The 21015-nt window shown below is 48.0% G+C and overlaps 7 protein-coding genes across 7 annotated transcripts; 4 read left to right on the top strand and 3 right to left on the bottom strand.

The window, feature by feature from the left end:
- Positions 1 to 75: 75 nt before the first annotated feature.
- N7529_008646 (CDC26 family anaphase-promoting complex subunit) lies at positions 76 to 876 on the top strand (the record flags this gene model as incomplete). The annotated part of the gene is made up of 2 exons (XM_057244173.1): positions 76 to 562; positions 623 to 876. The coding sequence occupies 2 exons, from the start codon at positions 76 to 78 to the stop codon at positions 874 to 876; spliced, it is 741 nt and encodes a 246-aa protein (XP_057095711.1).
- A 1461-nt stretch (positions 877 to 2337) lies between these two features.
- N7529_008645 (protoporphyrinogen/coproporphyrinogen oxidase) lies at positions 2338 to 4200 on the bottom strand (the record flags this gene model as incomplete). The annotated part of the gene is made up of 5 exons (XM_057244172.1): positions 2338 to 3345; positions 3405 to 3755; positions 3813 to 3893; positions 3995 to 4064; positions 4118 to 4200. 5 exons carry the CDS (start codon positions 4198 to 4200, stop codon positions 2338 to 2340), a joined length of 1593 nt encoding a protein of 530 aa, XP_057095710.1.
- Positions 4201 to 6499: 2299 nt separating this feature from the next.
- On the top strand, positions 6500 to 7869 carry glfB (uncharacterized protein; the record flags this gene model as incomplete). Its single annotated transcript, XM_057244171.1, has 4 exons — positions 6500 to 6624; positions 6684 to 6751; positions 6807 to 7438; positions 7501 to 7869. The coding sequence occupies 4 exons, from the start codon at positions 6500 to 6502 to the stop codon at positions 7867 to 7869; spliced, it is 1194 nt and encodes a 397-aa protein (XP_057095709.1).
- Positions 7870 to 8890: 1021 nt separating this feature from the next.
- N7529_008643 (uncharacterized protein) lies at positions 8891 to 9988 on the top strand (the record flags this gene model as incomplete). Its single annotated transcript, XM_057244170.1, has 1 exon — positions 8891 to 9988. One exon carries the CDS (start codon positions 8891 to 8893, stop codon positions 9986 to 9988), a length of 1098 nt encoding a protein of 365 aa, XP_057095708.1.
- Positions 9989 to 10530: 542 nt separating this feature from the next.
- On the bottom strand, positions 10531 to 12690 carry N7529_008642 (sugar transporter-like protein; the record flags this gene model as incomplete). The annotated part of the gene is made up of 9 exons (XM_057244169.1): positions 10531 to 10725; positions 10788 to 10917; positions 11006 to 11149; positions 11172 to 11346; positions 11530 to 11545; positions 11611 to 11871; positions 11966 to 12244; positions 12341 to 12540; positions 12606 to 12690. 9 exons carry the CDS (start codon positions 12688 to 12690, stop codon positions 10531 to 10533), a joined length of 1485 nt encoding a protein of 494 aa, XP_057095707.1.
- Positions 12691 to 14762: 2072 nt separating this feature from the next.
- N7529_008641 (DUF3292 domain-containing protein) lies at positions 14763 to 17031 on the bottom strand (the record flags this gene model as incomplete). Its single annotated transcript, XM_057244168.1, has 5 exons — positions 14763 to 15555; positions 15612 to 15839; positions 15895 to 16406; positions 16549 to 16677; positions 16753 to 17031. The coding sequence occupies 5 exons, from the start codon at positions 17029 to 17031 to the stop codon at positions 14763 to 14765; spliced, it is 1941 nt and encodes a 646-aa protein (XP_057095706.1).
- Positions 17032 to 19112: 2081 nt separating this feature from the next.
- On the top strand, positions 19113 to 20969 carry N7529_008640 (crossover junction endonuclease MUS81; the record flags this gene model as incomplete). Its single annotated transcript, XM_057244167.1, has 3 exons — positions 19113 to 19204; positions 19258 to 19427; positions 19480 to 20969. The coding sequence occupies 3 exons, from the start codon at positions 19113 to 19115 to the stop codon at positions 20967 to 20969; spliced, it is 1752 nt and encodes a 583-aa protein (XP_057095705.1).
- Positions 20970 to 21015: the final 46 nt, after the last annotated feature.

The following is a 21015-nucleotide window of genomic DNA, read 5'->3' as shown; positions in this document are numbered from 1 at the left end:
GTTCAAAACTCCACGGGTTCACGCTCCTGTCGTACTACTCTTGATATAGTATCATCTCTGACTCTACCCTGAAACATGATAAGACGGCCCCCAACACTCATTGCCCTGGAGGAAGACGATATCGAATCTCATCTCCAGCGGATCTATCTTCGTCATACCCTAACACTTAATTTTGAGCAGTTACAATTAGACGACTTTGAAGACCTCGATCAACTGATGGACGAACCCCCGAGCTCCAGCGTTCCTTCAGACTTCGATGGAGATTCTGATATCAACAATTCGGACCAAGAAGGATCCCCTTGTCATGAACACAATTCCCCCAATTCACCCAGAGACGGAATCTCTATGTCCACAGACGTAATCTCACAATTCGCCATGAAACCATGCCTCAAGTCCCCAATTTCAAATCTACACCGGTCCTTACAAAACCCAATCTCCTCGGCGAAATCGCGTTCAGCAGATGGATCAACAGACCCACCGCGACTGAAGGTCACTTTCGCCTTGTCACCGCAAGATCTCGAGCTCCATAGGGGCATTGCTTCAGTTCCAGAAGAGGAGACAGGTACTCCGCATCGCAAGATAAGACTTCAACTCTATCTAAATAAACTAACACTTTATTCAGTAGAGCGTTTCGGAGAAAATTACCCGACAAGCCACAAAGACATAGATACGCCCGTGTCCATTGACTCCCCAGCTTCGCCGCAGGTCTCATTCTTGTCGTGTGGTGTTTCTTCGAGTCCAGTCACTGCAGGTGTCCCACTCCGGGACCTAACTTTAGCGTCGACGATGTCTTACGAAGCTGTCTTGGCGGAGCAGACAGTCCCGCCAGCTAGTCCAGCAAGGATAAATGAGGGGCGCGGCTTTATCGTCATATAGGATCTCTATCGAGACATCGTGGGGAAGATGTCGGAAATTGGTGGCTTTTGTCCTCGCGGTCTGGCTGCTCGAGCGTCACCCTGATATGTTGAGGAGAATGCCCGGAAAATCTCCACGTATTGCTATCATGGCCTGTTCTTGACCTATACCCTTCTAGTACTGTATAGATATGAAGTTCTTATGCCAGGAACACCGAACCAGATGGTTATTGGAAGCAGGTTCGAGGCCTGACTGGTATGAATCAAAAACCTGAAAATTCCACAAATAACCTCAAACAAACACTGACTCGGCTTACGATGTCTCACCTTAAATGTCAAAGAATGCAATCTAGAATCGTCCAACATACTCATCCGAAACAGCGATCTCGGTAACCTAGTCTATCAATAGTTCAGTGGAGAGGAACCACAAACCTGGCTGCCTCCAGATCTGACGCGTCCCCAATAATGGCCACCCAACACCTGCACCTGCACTGCCCATTAACATTAACCGTTTAATCCCCGATCTGACTTGCTTACTCTGCTGACTCCAATGAGAATCCTATTCTTCCTTAGCGGCTCAGATATACGTGTATCACAGCACTTTGTGTATTTTGTACCTATCGATTACTTGATAGTTTCTACTGGTTCACGACTCACGCCTTTTCGGATCCACTACGCCACCGCTTGCAATAACCATTGTGCAAGAAGCCTCGCTTGTTTATTCCGGAACAGTTCCGTGTGTGGTTGGTTGATTCGGTTTTTGCCGAGGGTTTGATCGTCGGCTTGGATCCAGGGTTCTAGATAGGGGTAAGGGCTTCTGAAAGGACCATTGATGCGGTGTGTGGGTTTGCCTGGTTGATCTGCATTGTGGCGAGTGTGAAGGGGTGCGATGGGTCGTGGAGTGTCGAGGTGATATGCCACAAAGTGAATCCTCATTGGGAGACTGCTATATGTAGGTTGACGCCCTTGTTGATCCCTGAGCTGAACTTTGGCCTTCGCTTTTGCGAGCCTTTCAGAAGCCTCCGCTAGAGATGTGGGTCTCACATGAATAGCAGGTCACGTGAGCTAAAAATGTGCATGTTGCGGTTTGAGATACTGCTCAGGTCGATATTAAAATACTTAATTGTACGGAGTAGTTCTACAGTAATAGGCACAATGATCATTCATAAGCTGAGTCAATTGGAAAAAAGCATTCGCGCCGGTCAAGTCAGTCTAATAAAGTGTGTATCAAAAGAATCTCGGCTCTAGCCCAATGAAGAGAACAGGGAATAGGTCGAGATGAGAATAGGAGGTTTAAATGGAGTCAAGCAACAAAATGAAACGCCAACAAAGATCGATCATCTTACAGATGCCGCTTCAAATGCTCCTTCGTGTATGTTTCTTTCCATGATGGTATGAGCTCGTTTCAGTTGTATCAAAAAAAAAGTAAAAATCCCTTCACCACGAGTGATTGGATAAATTAGAAAAAACAAAGGGGAATTATTTACTGCTTCTTGGCGAAAATCTGGGCACCATCGACCAAGCGGCGCTCGGTGTTCTGGCGACCGTTGACAAAGTCGGGGTAGTTGAGGGTCAGCTCAACGGCACCGTTGACAATGTTGTCAACAGCCTCAACACCCAACATGAAGGAGTGGTCCTGGTTGCCGACCTCGTAGCGCCAAGATCCGAAACGGCCACGGGACCAGATACCCTTCTCCTGGAGCTTGGGCAGAATCTGGGTGAGGGCACCCTCACGCTCCAAGCTGGGGGTGGGGTAACCGTGGTCGAAGCAGCGGTGGTAGGTGGAGACGATCTCATCACCGGGCTTGAGCATCTCGGTGTTGACGAGACCCTGGATAGACTCGGCGAGGAGAGTCTCGTGGTTAACGGGCTTCATGGAAGACTCGGAAACCTCCAGCATGACGGACCAGTAGGGACCGTCCTGAGCCTCAGTGTTCTTGGGCTTGGAGCCATCGGCGAGCTGGAGAGTGGGCAGCTTCTTGGAGGCCTCGGGCTGGTTGTGAGGGGAGTAGTTGGAGAAGATGGTGGCACGGTAGAAGGGGCAGTCATCCTCGGGGAAGTACAGCCAGCACTTGTCACCGATGCGGTCGGGGCGGGCACCACGGATACCAACACCGATAACGTGGGTGGAGGAGTAGAAGAGCTGCTTGGTGAGGGGCATGAGCTCAGTGTCGTTCATGGCCTCGGCGAGGTAGTCGACAGCCATGGTGGAAACAAGCTTCTTGTAACCAATGGTGGTGCCATCAGCCAGGGTGACGGTCTTGTTGTTGGCGTTGACCTTCTCGACCTTGTTCTTGGGACCGTAGCGGGTGTTCTCCTTGGGGAGGGTGTTGGCAACGGCAATCCAGATACCACCGGTACCGTCGCGGGCGGGGAAACGGAAAGTAGCGTTGGGGCCCCAGTTACCGGCAGTCTTGTTGAGGATGACGTTGGTAGTCACGGCCTTGACATTGGGGGCAGCGACACGCTCACCGAGCCAAGCGCATTGCATCTAAACAAGTTTGATCAGGATTTGGTCCAATTTATCAATGCGAAGGGTCTCATATTTACCTTGGTGGTGGGAACAGCCCAGACCTTGAAGTTGTAGGGTCTCATGAAGAGGTCGGCGATACCGGTACCCATCATGCGGACAATCCACTCATCGAAGTTCTTGGGCTTGGTGTTGGAAACACGGGCCTCGAGGGCGGCATCGATCATGCCGTCAATGCACTTCACCTGCTCATCCTTGGGCAACATGGAGATGTTGTTCTGGAAGGGGTAAGGAACCCATTGCTCCTGGCAGCGAACGTAGGAGATACGCTCGTGGGTGAACCAATCCTCATCCTTGGGGAGAGCCTCGTTGATGCAGTCGTCGAAGTACTTGTAGTGGGAAAAGATAACGTGACCACCGACATCGTAGAGCTGTGAATCGGGTTAGTTATGCGGGACGTTTAACATCAGGACGAATTCGCAACGTACGAAACCCTCGGGGGTAACATCAGTGGAAGCGAGACCACCAGGAGTCTCGTTTGAGTCAATAATCATCCATGAGGCGCTGTTCTGTTGAAGTAATTAGCATTTTTGGAATCTCGGATACCCCTCCCCCTTTTTTTTTCTGCGGTGCCCCTCGCCCACACCGCAAGATTGAGGATAAGACTTACGATTTGGTTCAAACGCTTAGCGGCACCCAAGCCAGTAGGGCCAGCACCAATGACGAGAACGTCAACAGAACTAAGCAATTGGTCAGAAGATGCGAATTTTGACAATGAGGACGAGATTCTTACATGTCGGGGTGGGTCATTCTGCCTTGTAGGAGGTCCTGAAAGCTGGGGACTCGTTTAAAGGTCTTGCGGGCGACGTTCAGCATAGAAGCACAACTGCAGGAATCTGCAGAAAAGTGAGAGGGGGAATGGAGGGATAATAAATGGAGGAAGAACCAAAGAAGAAGGGGAAGTGGGAGGACAACGTGACAAGCCAAGCTAAGGTATCTAGACGCACCTGGTTCTATGGATAAACGGACCCGGCGGTGGAGACGACGTGCCTGTTTCAGCTTTACTGATTCGTATTGAGATTTAGATATTTTAATGGCGTTTAATCGCCTTTTATGACCTTTAATTTTACCTTAAAAACTAGTATTTTATATTATTATTACTTAGATTTCAATCTAGATCATTAAATTGTAAATTGTATTCAATTGACAGTCAGGGGGAGGCTGTGTAAACAACACGTAAGGCAATTTTCATCACATTGAATCAACAAGGTCCCTAGACAAAACAGAACATATCACATCTGTGCAAAGCCGTTATTGGGTTGGAGCTTATCATGATGCCTCTAAAAGCAGGGACTTGACAGTGCATAGAACTTGTTGCATGCGGGTAAAAGTTGATATTGAAATTCCCTTGGCGTCAACATTCAGGGTCCTGGAATGTCGTTATCATAAACCCCCGCCTCATATCGGAACTTAATGAACAAAAAAACGGAAAACGGCTGATTGTGAAAAAAAGGGGGCGATATGAATATGGATAGGGGCAATTGAATCTCGATTTAATATGGTCGGTCTAAAAACGCCACCGATGTAGGTACTGACACGTTGTTGATGGTTAAATTACTGGCGGCAATAACCTTGGGGTAGTTTGTATGGACCTCCATCATCAAACAACTTTTGAAGTGAGGCTATCTTACTGGTTGTACTACCTTTAACCATGTTGAAATCTGACTACATGATTATATAGTTAGAATATTTCTTACAGTTGCACTTACCTTGTACATATCATATGCATGGAATAGCCGATATGGCAAATGGGAAAACCCTGAACCCTCCCGGAGCAACATCCGCAGACCGCAGAGCTGATCTCCCATCTGGCGGTCTCCAAGAAAGAACGGGATTTGCGAAACTTCAGGGCACAGGCGTCTGGTTCCACTGATGGTCACTCCTAAGAAGGTAACGCAGCGAGGATCCCTCGCAGGAACAAGCGATCCTTCGCTAGGTGTACCATTGATCGATTCTCTTTACAAATATAGTACAATGATATACAGTATCGTAAACAAACATTCTCGAATCATTAGAAAACAAGTTGCCCTGAAACGCCCTCCTAAAAAGCTTAGGACTCCCCCACTGGTCCATGCAGAGATGGCAATGGCGTCAGAGGCAGGCTTTAGAAGGCGATCGCCGCATTCTCCACCCGTAAGGGACCGGATGGACCAGAGGGTCGTTGCACACGGGTCCTTGTGGGCCTTGGCTAACAGCTGCTTGCGTAATGCTCTGTTAATTTGGATCTGCGCTGTTTACGTCGGTCTTCTATCTCAAACCGAGTCTGATACACATTCTTGGACGTTTCCGGCATCAATTGACAGATAACAAGGTGTCTTTTTTCTCAATCATGGATCATATAATGATTGTACAGTGTTGTGGGAAATCCAGATCCAAATTAAGAATAAGAAAGTGCCAGGGCCTTAGTGGATCCAAAGTTCATATAACGGTAGTGGATGTGTTCCAAGTAAAAAAAACCAAAAAAACCAAGAGAAACACAAAAAGGGGAGACTCGCCACGAGTTACCCATGGCACATGCTGTAAATTTGGTATTCCGAATAACCAATCAAAACCACTAAGAATATCAACCAATCATACAAGCGAAAATTGAGTGAATCAGATGAAAATAAGAGGGGCTGGTCTGAAAAGAGTACAGAGTGGCCTTAGCATGTAACCGTAATTTCCGTATCAAATCTCCAGGCTGTTTGCGTTAGAAAGTGGACCTTTCTTGACTGATTGTTCCTGAACTGAGAAGTCTGGATGTTGATTCTATTTTCTGATTTACTGTTTTCTTTACAAAACTAAACAACATTTGATTTCCCTAATTTCCTGCCAAAAAACTCAACTTGCCTTTGGTTGCTTTCCTTGGTAAAAAAAACTATCAGTCCCGAAGTACGCACTCCATTCCATCCCTTCAACCTTCCATCATCATTTCTTCACATTCGTTTTCTTTATCGCTTTTGCTTTTTGGTCACTCGTTAATCGGAGCATTTTAGTGTTCCATTTTTAATTTCTTTGACACCCACATTTCCCCGTGGCTTCCTCCGCCTTTAATCAAGGAAGCCTCTTTCGGCCACGACCTTTCGAATTCAAACGCTTTCTTTCCGATCAATCGCAAACCTTTAAACCCTTCACAATGAGCGAAGGCGAGAAGGTCCGCGCCTCTGGCGAGACTCCCCGGGAGCAGTCGTTGCCCACTGTCAACCCCGCCGCTGAGAAGGAGCAGCCTAGCTCCTCCCTCCACCCCGCGGTCTACGTGACGTGAGCATCCAGAACCTTGAGACAATGCAGATGCGACAGAATCGCTGATATCTTACCAGTACCTGGATCACTTTGAGTTCCACCGTTATCCTGTTCAACAAATACTTGCTCCACACTCTCAACTTCAGTAAGTCCGATCGAAATGCGACATGCCAATATGCCCTTTAACACACGATGATTAGGTTACCCCATCATCCTTACAACATGGCACTTGACCTTCGCTACCATCATGACCCAAATCCTCGCCCGCACTACAACCGTTCTGGATGGCCGTAAGAAGGTCAAGATGACCGGCCGTGTCTACCTCCGTGCCATTGTTCCAATCGGTGTGATGTTCAGTCTGAGCTTGATCTGCGGTAACATGACCTACCTCTACCTGAGCGTTGCGTTCATCCAGATGCTCAAGGCAACCACCCCCGTGGCTGTCCTGCTCGCAACCTGGGGTATGGGTCTGGCACCGGCCAACATGAAGGTCCTGGCCAACGTCTCCGTCATCGTAATTGGTGTCGTCATTGCCTCCATCGGTGAGCTCCAGTTCAACATGATCGGTTTCCTGTTCCAGCTTGGCGGTATCGTCTTCGAGGCTACCCGTTTGGTCATGGTGCAGGGTCTGCTAAGCTCCGCCGACTTCAAGATGGATCCCATGGTTTCTCTGTACTATTTTGCTCCTATTTGTGCCGTCATGAATGGTGCCGTTGCCCTCTTCCTTGAATTCCCCCGCGTCACTATGAATGAGGTCTACGCTGTTGGTGTTTCGGTTTTGATTCTCAATGCCCTTGTTGCTTTCCTGCTCAATGTCTCCGTTGTTTTCCTGGTAAGTCACTTTAAAAAGCATGGCCTCGAACACTGGAACAAGATGGCTAACCTACTATGCAGATCGGCAAGACCTCTTCTCTGGTTATGACCCTGTGTGGTGTCCTCAAGGATATCCTACTGGTCGCTGCCTCCATGCTCATCTGGCAGACCCCCGTCACTGCCCTTCAGTTCTTCGGTTATTCCGTTGCTCTGATGGGTCTCGTCTGGTACAAGCTGGGCGGTGACAAGATGCGCGAGTACACTTCCGGGGCTGGCCGTGCCTGGGCCGAGTATGGTAATACTCGCCCTGCCCAGCGCCGTTTCGTTGTGTTCGGTGCTGCCGCTCTCATCTTCTTCCTCTTCGTTGGATCCCTGGCTCCTAGTTACGCCAACGATGGTGTTGACCGTGTTAAGGGCTACCTGGGTGGAGCCACTGCTGGTAATGCTTGATTGCACTTGCCAGAGTTTATCTGCAGTTCCTACAAATGGAAATGCCAAAAACACCAAGATTGATCTATTGTTATGAGCATAGACCCGAATCTAGTGAATCAATTCGGGTGTACATGAGCATGTAGCAGAACTTTCCTTTCCGTCTCTTGATAACCCGCAGAGACTACCCACTCTTGCTTTTTCATTGTTTTCGTGGGCCGCTTTGGTGTAATGGAAAACGAAGGCTTTTCTCTGGCTGTTTCACCATCAATCTTTTTTTTCCTAGCCGCATTTCTGTGATGTATACAGTGACATGAAAGTGGTGTTACTGGTGGTGTATTATTTTTCGACGAACATTGATTTAATGTTGGACTTGCACGAGCTTTGGTGTCGGTTTGCTTTGGAACTGTTTTATGTTTTTTTTTCCCTTTCATGTCTCTAGTATCCCAATAGACTACAATGGTTATAGCCTCGAGTGACCTTAGTTTATTTTGTTCACGTGGTGATTACATAATCTCTCACGGACCACACGTCCGCCTTAGGCGTAGACAGAAAAGCCAATGGGCTGCGGCGATCCAGCTTGCGCCAAAAGCTCCACCATTCGGAGTGCTTTGCAGTAGGCCAATCATATCTGTCAATTGTGTATGTATGAAAGATGTCACGGTGGATCGGAAACCCACTTATGGCTGGTGTATTACCGTTTTTATCTGTAAGTGCCCATGTATGATTTGCATCGATGCGCGAAACTTACTCTCCACTCTTCTACCCCAGGACCGATCTCACTTCTCTCTTACTTCTTCTCTTCCACTTTATCCTCTTTCTCTTTTTTACCTATTTTACCTTTTTCTCCTCCAATCCTTTGTCTCCTCTTTTTATCCCACCTACCTTCCCATCGCTTTCTTACTTCTTTGCCGAGACTTCTTTCTTCTACTCTCTTACTCTCTCACTTCCGTCCTATCCACAGGTGGTTGAAGTTTCTTGTGTCTTGCTCACCTAACTTAAACAGAACAGTTACCCTGTCTTGGACCCAAGACAAACCAAAATGTGTCCAATGATCCTCAATCGCCTCTCAGACGGCCCGGCAACGGTCCTCTCTCCTCCCCAGGAACACGCCTTCGCTCAGTTCCCGTCACAATCCTCTTTTCTCGATTCAGGAAGCTTCAACGGCTACCCTGCAAACTCCAGCACAGTCTTCAACAACGGTGCCTCTTCTCAAGCTGCTCCCTCGAGCTTCGACTTCGCGCCGGCTCCCGCAGCCTCAAAGCCCTCGCGCAAGAGATCGCGTGATGAGGCCACTTTCGACGAAGTGAATGCCCCCAGCGCATCTGCACCGCCTAAAACGGCACCTAAACCCAAGGTAGAGCCCATCTATGGAGAAGGAATGGTCCTATTGAACCCACAGACTGGCCTTGCGATCTCTGCCGAGAGCCAAACCGGCACTTGGTATGAACAAGAGTCTGAGACACAGCAGGCGGCTGCCGCTCCCATCTCCTCGCGTTCCCACGCGCTGCAATCCGATGCTGCCGATATCAGTCGCAAGTCTCAGCGCCTTGATAAGTCTGCCCCGGGGCTGGACGATATTGCGCTGTCTTCAATTCGCCAACGTCTGAACGACCCCAGTACCGACGACCAGCACCGCACTCTCAATGCCGGTCCCTCCCCTCCCGCTGAGCCTCTAGTCGATGATGCCACCCGCCTCCTTGGAATTGGCTGGCAGCGCGTCAGCACCGACGACGACATGGCCCCCGCCGTCCGCGGATGGACCAAGTACATCGACAACCAGTACTCGGCCCATTTGCACAGCTCACAGATGCTGATCAAAAGCCGCGCTTTGAATGCCTACCTTGTGGCCGCCATCCCAACCTCGGGAACCTCGCCTGCTTTCTACCTTTTCACCGAAGACCTCACACAAGGCCAGCTTGTTGCCTCCTCCTGGGAAACCTGCCTCCAAAATCTCCGCAGCTCCCCCATCCTCTTCGAGGGCGCTGCCCCCCTCGCCGCTACCGACCGACCTGATACGCAACCAATGTCCTTCAACAACATGGACACTGGCGTACCTCTTCTCCAACAAGCCTTGGCCAACCACCCGCCGGCACCACTGAGCGGAGGCGTGGAAATGGGAATGGAGATCGATTCATGATCAACATCAAACCGCTTCCACTTCTTCAATCCCCGTCCGATATCGATCGAGCCGACCAGTCCTCACTCGACGTCCAGCCATCCGCCAAATCGACCTCGGACCCTTTCTTTCGGCTATGTCTTTATTTATTTTCTTTCATCTTTTCATATTTAGTTCTGAGACCCACGTGCGCCTGACTGACCCCGTCCGGCCCAACTAAGTTCTCTTTTTTCCGCCCTCTGGAGGGTTTATGGGTTTGGGAAATATTCTCCCCAACTTTGGGGAAAAGGCCGGCGTCGTAATCTGGGAGTTTTTGACGTATTTTCATCACGCATGTTTCCCCCCAACGAACGTTATTTATTACGAAATTTTACCAAATCAAAAGGATTGAACTTGTGTCTTGGAGTCTACATTTTTATAGGCTGCTTTGTCTGTAGTGGTCAGGGATTGTTGTCGTTTATATATAAATCAAAACAAAGCCGCCTTTAGACTAGTATAGCCAACATAACCAACAAAGAGTATAGAACATACCAACCTCCAGGGCTTCTGCTACCTATAGAGCCTCATTGTTTTTCTTGTCCTCCTCGCACTTCATCATGACTAACACTCCCATCCGCACTCTCATCCTTACTCCTCATAGTAGCAGCCTCCACACCCACGCCGGCAAGCGCAGAAGGATGCCTCGCCCGATCAGTAAACAGAAAATCGATTTCCTCGAGCGTCAGATTCGCCGTCTCCGGATAGAAGAAATAAATAATCTAGTCAAGATTAGTCCAAAGAAATATAGCAAGCGGCATGTTCCTCGTAAAGATCTACTCACCGGCACAAAAACCAAGTTCAAACACATAAATATCAAATACCCCTTCCAAGCAAGGTCCTCAATTAGCGTCGGCGTAATCATGACCACGAAGAAATTCCAGAGCCAATTCGCCGATATACCAATCGCTTGTCTATGGAGAAGATATTATTAGTATAAGTGCAAAATTCCGACCAAAAGAAACAACACAGCACATATGCTAGCGTGTCCGGTGGGCTTACCCTTTCGCGCGTACATGCAGAGGCAAAATCTCTGGTCCGTAGACCCATGGAATGCAGTTCACTGAAGCGCCGAAAATGAGCATAAAGAGGAAGAAGAAGGCGACTGAGGCTGTGGCGGTTGGTTTTTCGACGGATGTTCCTGCTCTAGTTAGTATATTATATAAACCTCACGGGGGCATGGGTGCGCATTAAGTAATGCAATGTGTACCTTTGAACGAGAGCAGGATTGATATCATCATCATGGATATGAATAGTCCGAAGGATCCCCACATCATGGGCTTTCGGCGGCCGAATCGGTCGGAGAAGAAGGTTGGGTAGAATGAGCCTGGCGGGGGTGTTAGCTGGATTGGAACTTATATATTCGTGAGCGGGTTGATATATACTCACCGATTACAAACATGATTTGGATTACGCCTCCGAGGAGTAGACTCAGTTTCCGCGTTAGACCTACGTTGTATTGCAGGACTGGTTTTCTCTTGTTAGTCATGGAGTATTGGCCTTTGTATGAGACAGAACTGACTTACCTGAGGTCACATAGTACTTTTATACGAGAAGTGATCATGTTAGGATGCTGGTCAGAAGCTCAACTCAGACTGGAAACTCACAACAACCAGGTTGATACCACCCATCTGGTTCATGAACTGTATACCATAGGCTAGCAACACTCGCCTACCAGTCTGCACTTCATCCTTCTTGAGGATCTGAGACCACTTATATTCGCCATGCATGGTTTCCAGCTGAATAGCCTGTATAATACCCTCAGACTCTGAGACGACCTTATTGGCACCAGGCCCCATATCATAGATATCACAGAGAACCTGCAGTGCCTCTTCGGGTCTATTGTGCCGATAAAGCCACCGAGGACTCTCCGGTAGACTAAGTATACCAAGCGCTCACATCAGCATATTGATCTCGTTCCTCGATCCAGGGCTCAACTCACCCAAAGACCAATATAATAACCATGATAGCAAAGATCATCTGACAAGCCACAGGCAGTCGCCAGTTAATAGCACCATCCACATAGCTCATCCCATAGTCAAACCAATACGCAATGACGATACCAACGCCGACAAAGAGCGGCTCGCTGCACACGTATTTCCCGCGCTTTTTGGCCTCGCATAACTCGGACTGGTATACAGGTACGACGGTGGTTTCAATCCCTGTGCCGATACCAGTGATGAACCGGGCAACGAGAAGCTGCGCCCTCGAAAATGCGGTGGTTTGTAGTGTGGCTCCGACCTATTTCGCAATCAACATTTATACTTATGTACACGGCTACCACATCTGACTACATATATATGCGACCAGAGGCTCCAGGGGAATGATAATACATACAATAATCCATACCATAGCAAACCACATTGATTTCCGTGGCCCCATCTTATCACTAAATGCAAATGAGACAATTGTTCCGGTGAAACAGCCTAGATTGTAGATCGACACGATGATCCCGAGGATACCTGGGCTAGGATAGCGGACGATTTCGAGGAAGTCGTCGTTGCCAACGATGCCGGAAAAGACGCCCTGATCATAGCCTAAGATGATTACTTCCTGTCAGGAGTTGGGCTTGGTAAAAGCGGTGTTGAATGTGTTTTCGCACCAAAGAAAATAAATGCTAGCTGGCAAGTAAACATAATCGCCATTCGAAGCGACCGGCCTCGGCCGTAGACGTCGAGTTTTACCATCTTGCTGTGTTATAACGAATATTCAATGGCTATCAAGCTTGAAGCATGGCCTATAGACAGTAAAAGGAGATGTATTGTGTATTGCGTATTGGGTAAGGATGAATAGATGTTAGTAGATCCCGCGCGTCTGAGACGGCCATTCCTCTTCCTTTTGTACTACAGCGGAGCTGGGACACGACCCCTACAGCATCAAGAAAAGGAACAACTTAGAATAAATGCAGGTCAATGGCTAATCAATGTGATTCCGGATCCGGCATGGCAAAGCGCCAGCCGCCCTGATCTGTCGGTGTCAGTTCGAACGTCGGAGTTTCCCCGGGGAGGAAGGGGGCGGGGGAGAAATAAAGGAAGCAGAGTAGAGACTTGAGATCCCATCCAATACTTTACGAAGAATATGTCCAGGATTTCGGACGTTTGTACCCCTGTAGTTTGCTTTTAGTATAGATCGACGTTCGGCTGATTCAATAGACTGTGTATTTTGTGGAGATCTGGGGAATGGCGGGGAAATGGGTATCTCGGGCAGAAGGCCGTGGGAGCATTGGGATCTGTAATTTTCAGTGTCGCAAAATCGGGGGTAAAGTTGTCGCTTTAGGAAGTAGGCGCTTCTGATTGCTTGATGTGACTTTGTGCGTTGCACTCGACGGCGCATTGGTCGAGCGCTAGTTCGGAATGGTGATTAGCCTGAATACATACTAAAAGAATCTATGATCGCGATCGCCTATTATAGAATAGGAGAAAAGTAGTGATTTCGGTCCCTTGAAGTTTCGAAGTGATATTGGTAAAGCTTGACTATCTACGTGAAGCGGCAGAGTGAAATGAAGTGTTACCTTACCATGCCAGAAACGCCGCACTCATTGTTTCCACATCCGGAACCCACCTTCAACAAAGCTATCTTTCGCACGAGGCGAAAAGAAGTATGGAAAAGAAGTTCCGCAATACCTTGGAGAAAAAGGGACAAGACCATCTGTTCCGTATGTCTTAACCTAATTACTCAAGGTATCATAAGATGTCGATGGTCAAGGGGGGAGAACAGAGCCAAATGAATCGGCAATACCGAGAAATACCAATAATTAGCGGACTAGGTGAATGATGCTCTGAAGAACGCTAAGATTAAGGAAAAGGAAGCTTGATTCGCATCTTAACTACCGTCATTATTTAGAGATGCGGGGCTTAGTAGGGACAATTTGTTATTAGTTAGCGTTCAGAAACATTTCTGCTACATTTCTGCAAGCGCCTGACATGAAAGAAAACAAAAAGGATAGTTCGTTTCAAATATCAAACATAGACCAAGATTAGGCCAGTCAAGTCAAGCGGGACTGTCAGCCCAAGTCACCACCTGGGCATCTGCATTCCGCACCCCTCAATTCAAACAATTTCCAGCCCCGGTCTTGAAATCTGCAATCTACTCCACTATCGCCCTCAATATCTTATAGCCGCGCAACAGCCGCCAAATGACACCCTTCCCTCACCCAAATGCCAATCCAAATCTCCCTTCTCGTGTACAAAGGCGTGCCTGTAGACTTCACCAAATACCGACACACAGCCCTGCACGTTGTGGGAGCACATCCATTTTTCAAGTTCCAAAGAGATCCCCAAAACCCCATATCCGAGACTCCACTAGAGTGGATTCATGTATGCACGGCACGGCGCCTGACTCTGTTACGCGGACGATGATCCAGTTTGCATGTATGCAGACGCCTGTGCGTAACGGCAATGATGATCGAGACTGGAACTGTCAGAACTGGGTCGGGGAGGCTCTGTCTGTACTTACGTTTGCTTTTTTTGTTAAGGATGGCATGTTTTAGCGTATCGGCTTCGACTATTAATATGCTACATCGTGCGGAGTAATGGGGAACGCATTTTTGGTACTGGCCTTGGAGATTCTCTCGGGTTACTGGTAATCACTAATACATGTTCATGCGCTCAAATTTTATATACATATGCTTTACTGAAAAAGGTCTTCCAAGACTGACTGTACAAATATGCCATCACAGGTGAGTCAAAAGGTAAAACATCGAACCGGTCATCTTACTTCCAAACCTGAGATTGTTTTAGCACTCATCCAAGATACCGAGTCAACATGTCGCCCAAACCTGTCCGTCGATTGCTACAAGCCGATTGAAAAGCTGATTCCTCGTGCCCATAGCAGTAAGTCGGTATGTCTGCCCTGGTTTCTTGCCAGTGATAAGTAGACCATCCACAACTTCTTTACTACCAAGAGCCCAGCCAACCACAAGCTTCCCTTTCCAACCCATGCCACCCAGCTTCCTCATCTCCTGAATTTCAGTCACTGGCATGGTAAACAGTATGGATTCAGCCTTATGCTTCTCCACCTGCACGTCTCCATTTTGCGGTGTGTCAGTCGTGAAGTAGAGTAAAGGAGGCTCCTTGGTTGAGTCAATGATCGCAGTGCCGCGCTTGCCGTTGTATCGGGCGCCAAATGCCACAGGACCAATTGGTGTGATCATCTTTCCCTTTTGGCGTAGAACACCGACACGATTCTTGGCCTGGTGGGAGCCAATGGTTGCTCGCAGACGATCGAGTCCCCTTTTGCTTTCGACGCCACTTGCTGTGGTTCCCCGGAAAAATCCTAGGATCCCCGATGCTAGTGTCTTTTTGTGGCTTTTCTCTTGTGGTGATTTGATGTCTCGGACATGATGACCATCGTTAGGCTTGACTAGTGCGGCTTGTTTGATTTCATCGTCAGTAGCTCCCAGCGTTAGCTCTTCGTTGTGTAAAGAGGCTGGTCGTGAAGGTGCTTTGTCCTGTGATATTGGAGGGGGTGGCAAGGGGGACGCATTGGCCTCGCCGATGCGGAGAAGAGTGACAGCCAATTGAGCATTGGTTGGGATACCTTTGAGCAGGGAGCTAGGTAACTATTAGTATTTGTGATCTTAGCATATTCAGGCAATCTGGATGCATACTTTTGTAGCTCGATAATCTTCTGCCATTTCGGAAACCGACGATTCAGGTACTTGATCCCGCGTCTGATGACGGGGTCTCCAAAGAAGACAAAGCCAATCAAAAGCGTGCTTAGCTTCATCACAACATAACTGGACGTTATTGATGAGATCAGGCAAGTCGGCCCCAGCACCGCTGCTAGGCGCAGACGGGGACTCAAGCGTGGAAATGGGGCTGTTGCGGAGAGAGCACTAGAGAGAAGTTTAAACCTAGTGCAGTGAACAAGAGACAGAACCGTTCACTCACTTGCCCATCTTTTCATAAGTATCTGTGATATCATTGATCACCTGCATCGAAAAGTTGGCCGCGTCCATCACACTTTGCTTCATAGGTTGTCGGGTTTTGTCGTGCGAGTCCGATGGCACTCTGCCATGAGCAGCGCTTTGCGCATCGGCGGTATTGGCAACGATATCCATCGCATCCGGCACATCATCTTCAAAGGGTGCGTCTTCAGGAACGCCCTGATCGTGCTTTCCTACTGCGCTGCCTACGGCAACACTAGCGACACTTGCTACCAAGTTGCTAGCCTCTTGCTCAGCTGCCTCGCCCTTGAATTTCTCGGGTGCTCCAGTGATGCTGTCGTGAGAACCAAGAATTCCCGCTTTAGGCTTTTGTACGCCGCCTGTGTCTTTGTTGACAAGAGCGATTGGTGCCGGGGGAAACATGACTGTCCGACATGGTGGGTAGACCACCAAGGCAAGCAAGGTCGCCAGCAAGGTTGGAATGAGCAGATCAAGGAGCCATGATGCAAGGTAAACCTACACATTATCAGTAAGAATATAAGCCCTTATATCGTGCTTTATTGAAGTAGAGACATGCCGTGCCAAATATAGCTGTTCTTCGTGGTTCTTTCCAGGATCGCAGCCTAGCAACGTGCTTGACACAACTGGTTAAGCTGACAATCACGGTGACATAAAAGCGTTCGAGTGTTGCCCTGAGTTTATCCGGCGAGAATTCATCATCATCCGTTCGCGTAAGATCAAGTCTCTGGAGTGGAGCATCAGGCACTGCTTTGACTCTGTAAACTTGCTGTGATGCGGAGTTTCCAAGTCAGCAAAGCTCTTACGTATACCTGACCCGTAGACAAGCTGAACAGTTACAAACCTTGTCGAATCGTCTGATGAGCATCCACAGGTCTTCATTAGAAAGCCCGGCCACTAGAGGCTCCTCAATGGCATCAGGGGATTCCCCCCATCCGATATTGGTAATTGCTGCGGTCTCACCGGCTTTTTGGGATAGACCTTTCTCATCCTGGTCGACTTGAGACAGCACATGGCTGTCAGTTGGTCCCTCTGGGGTTTCTGGTTCTGCGGTGGACTTATTGTCTGTCTTACTTATGCCGCTATTGCCCATAGCGGGGACAGCCACCTCATTTGTAGCCATGAGAATCAGATAATGTTGGTCTTTCAGAGAATGGAACACCTGTATCTCGACATCAACCTAATGGGTGTTTTGAAGGAAAATCGAACCGGGCTAAGTGCATTCTTATTTGTTCGGAACTGTCGACGTCATACCCTCAAATCAGGGCAATTGTGGCAATCAACATCCAACGCATAAACAAACTATTCACAGATGTATTTCTTGGATTCGTAACAAAATGAATCGATCATAATTTGTGGTCTTTTCACCTCGCAAAAATTTGATACAAACGGAGATTGCTGCTGTATTTGCCTCGATGGGCTACATAGCGGATTACCAAGACACTGGATCCTATGTAATCATAGATTTCGAGCCACCGCTCAACACTTCCTAGCCCATACACCACACATGTAGTTGGTCGGTTTTTATGCACTTTAAGCTTGTGTAGTCCGTTGGATTGTAGGTTTAAGTAGTTGGAGGGAGGCGAGTAGGTGACACTAGGTCATTTACCAACTTCTCTAATAGTGCGGGCTTCCACATTATTCTCTACGCTGACATCATCAACCGGTTAATGATTTTTGCATCTATTACGATATTAAATCGATTCAGTCTAGGTACCCGGGCGATTCAGAGGATACCGATTCTTATTTTGCCGAAGTGGTTTAGCCTATCGTAACTGTTCTCGGAATTATTCTTATGAGCGGGGGTTAGCTAAGCGATGGTCTAACTCTATTACTACCGTCTAATCTACAGTTTTACAACGGTTCGGCGCGAACACATCATTGACATCACACCTTTCCTATCACAGCATACTTCAAGAACGGGCAACGGTGGGCGGACTTTCTACCCCTAACTATAAGTACCTACGTTCTCTTGATTAGGCGGATTTTCGGCAGAGAAAATCATCAATTGGCTATGATTATGGATAATATATATTTCCAGTCAACTAAAACACAGTCTGTGCCCCCAACCCATCTTTGTCTGTACTTACTCGTGGTCGCTATTGTTGGTCTCACCGGCAAGGCACTATCTACACAGCCATGTGAACAAGTTTTGTCTTTCGAAGCGAAGAAGTAAATTGGTTCTTGAAATCATATGTGGGGTTGTAGGTAGCGTTGGGTAGTCCACTCGCTTGTGAAGTATGTTACTTTTGTCGATCATTTATTTGCGGGCTTGCATTTCACTTCTGACGATAGTCAGTAACTAGGCACACCGACAAAGTTAAGAACTGAAAAGAAAGATGGCCGAAACACACGCTTTATAGGTTTGAAGCCTTGTTGTTGTCTCTTGGCTCATGTTTCCGGGCCTTTATCTTCAACGCTTGCCTTTCTGAGTGTTGACTTTGCGCCCGAGAATTTACGCAGAGCAGCCTCTCCCACCTCCCAGCGCTTCATCTCAGGACCCAGCCAGTTCACAGCTACATTCGCACACTCATTAATCATATAGTTAAGCCCATTACATCTTGTTCATGATTCCATGATACCTTATTTGTGGGAAGCCCAGTCTCCCTTCCACCGGAAATTTTTGTCTATTACTACATTGAGAAAGTGCCCCAAGTGACTCGAAGAAGAGCGAGCCGAACAACATAAAGAGCAAAACCATCATCTCATCCCCACTTTTCACCCCAATAACCTATCCAACTAGCTAGTCATAGTATTCCTAAGGGCACTAGCAAATCAATATGACATTGGCCGATGATATACATACAAATAATCAGTCCAACTGACCAAGGCTCCAATGTGTGGTGTTAACTCGGTCCAAGATACTGGCTAACAACTATGGAAGAAACCACGTTTAGGCTAGAACAGTCAAGGATTTTAGCATTGGATTTCGAGGATGAGCAGAAACATCTACATCACTACACAAGTACATATTACGTAGTTCTGAGACCCACTGCTGGCAGTAGGCCCCGAAATCAAGAGAAGATCACTAGCTATGTGTTATAGTAGGCGAGCAGGTACATGCTGGCTTATCTCTTATCTCTTATCGTCACGTGACAATCGCGTTCCCAAAATGGAAACATCACTTCGCGTCACGCTTGAATTTCGTTTGACGATATATCGCTCTAATAAATTGCTACTCGGTTGCAGGACAATTGACTCGCCATGAGCGAGGAGTGTGCAAATCCCCTATTGCTGGGGTGGATCAAAGAATGGCTGGATCAAGCCCGAGAAAGGAACAGCAAAGGCGTGACGGTGTTTGTACTCCACAGCCCTAGCTTGCATGAATGTTTAATCTGACTACTTCCAGGTACAAGAAGGCTTACGATTCAATGAAATCATGTCCATTGGAGTTTCAACATCCATCCCAAGCACTGCAATTGAACGGATTGGGTCCTAAATTATGTGATCGGTTGACCGATAAACTGAAGGCTCACTGTGATGAAAATGGTCTTCCTATGCCACAGCCGCCTGATAAAGGTTTGTGGTATCCGATATCGCTCCCAAATAGTGGCTCAACCAGGTAAAATAGGTGGCAAAAGAACATCCGGCGGCGGCGACGACGATCAACCACCAAAGAAACCCCGAAAGATCAAGCCGTATGTGCCAACATTGCGGTCTGGTCCATATGCTTTGATGCTGGGCTTGGGAACCCAAGATGAGGGCGCATCACAGGGATTGACAAAGGCCCAATTAATTGAAGTGGCCCAGCCATACTGCGACAGTTCATTCACAGCACCCCCGGATCCAACAAAATTTTACACGGCGTGGAACTCAATGAAAACACTTATTCAAAAAGATCTTGTCTACGAGCATGGTCGTCCACTTCGAAAATACCTTCTTTCTGAAGAAGGCTGGGAAGTCGCCAAACGTCTCCAAAAGACATTACCCGGTGCTACTCAAAATACGACATCTGGAACAACTACCGAGTCACAGCGGACGACTACATCTGCTGATCGTGATATACCCGAAGAAGATAATCCTTCTGTAGAAGCAGAAGACAGCCTAACAAATGATGACATAGCCAACATCACGCCTATCATGCTGCCACCGCAGAGTTTCACCATCCAGCTTGTTCTGGATACCCGCGAAGTTCGCACATCCACCGACCGCGACTACATATCCGGTGAATTGATGAAACAAGGGATCACGCCCCAAGTGCGCGCCCTGGAAGTCGGCGACGCAATGTGGGTAGCCAAGTGCAACGACCCCAATTTTCTCGCTCGCCACGGCGAAGAATGCGACGAAGTGATGCTGGACTGGATCGTAGAACGAAAACGTCTTGATGATTTAATTGGGTCTATCAAAGACGGACGTTTCCACGAACAGAAATTCAGACTCCGCCGTTCAGGCATAAAGAATGTCATCTACCTAATTGAAGAGTTTGCCGTCAAGCACCCTGACTCTACCAGCGGGAGCGCGGCACAATACCAGGAGATGGTTGCCTCTGCCATCGCCTCGACACAGGTCCTCAATGAATACTTCATTAAGAAGACGAAACATCTGGACGAGTCAATCCGCTACCTGGCGCGTATGACTCTTCTTTTGCGAAAGATGTACGGGGTTGAAGATTCGCCCTCGAGTCCAGATTCAAACAGCGATATCAACCTAAACAGCGGTCCTCCAACCTCGATATCAAGAATTGGCCTGATCCCCGGCCGCCGCCTCTCCACCGATTCCTATCTCACTATTCTCGACAATCTACGCTCTCGAGACCCATCAATTACCTACGGTGTTTCGTTCGTGACGTTCTCCGCCCTCACATCAAAATCGGATGTCCTTACTCTTCGTGACGTGTTTTTGAAAATGCTCATGTGTACGCGTGGTGTTACAGGTGAAAAAGCACTTGAAATTCAGCAGATTTGGCCAACTCCACGACATTTGATGGAGGCATACATGGCTTTAGAGCCCAAGGAGCGTGCGACGATGGTCGCGAAACGAATGGCGGAAGTTGTTGGACGAAAGAAAGTTGCCAAAGAGCTCAGCAAGCGCATTGCAGAGATCTGGGGAGAATCGAGCTGATTATACAAATTACAAATTATGCAAGGAGACAACAACTTTGGAAAAC

Source organism: Penicillium soppii (genome assembly GCF_028829465.1).
Source record: "Penicillium soppii strain IBT 18220 chromosome Unknown utg000006l, whole genome shotgun sequence".
Classification (NCBI taxonomy): domain Eukaryota; kingdom Fungi; phylum Ascomycota; class Eurotiomycetes; order Eurotiales; family Aspergillaceae; genus Penicillium; species Penicillium soppii.
The sequence above is the reverse complement of the archived record's forward strand: the minus strand, read 5'-3'. Positions and strand labels throughout refer to the sequence as shown.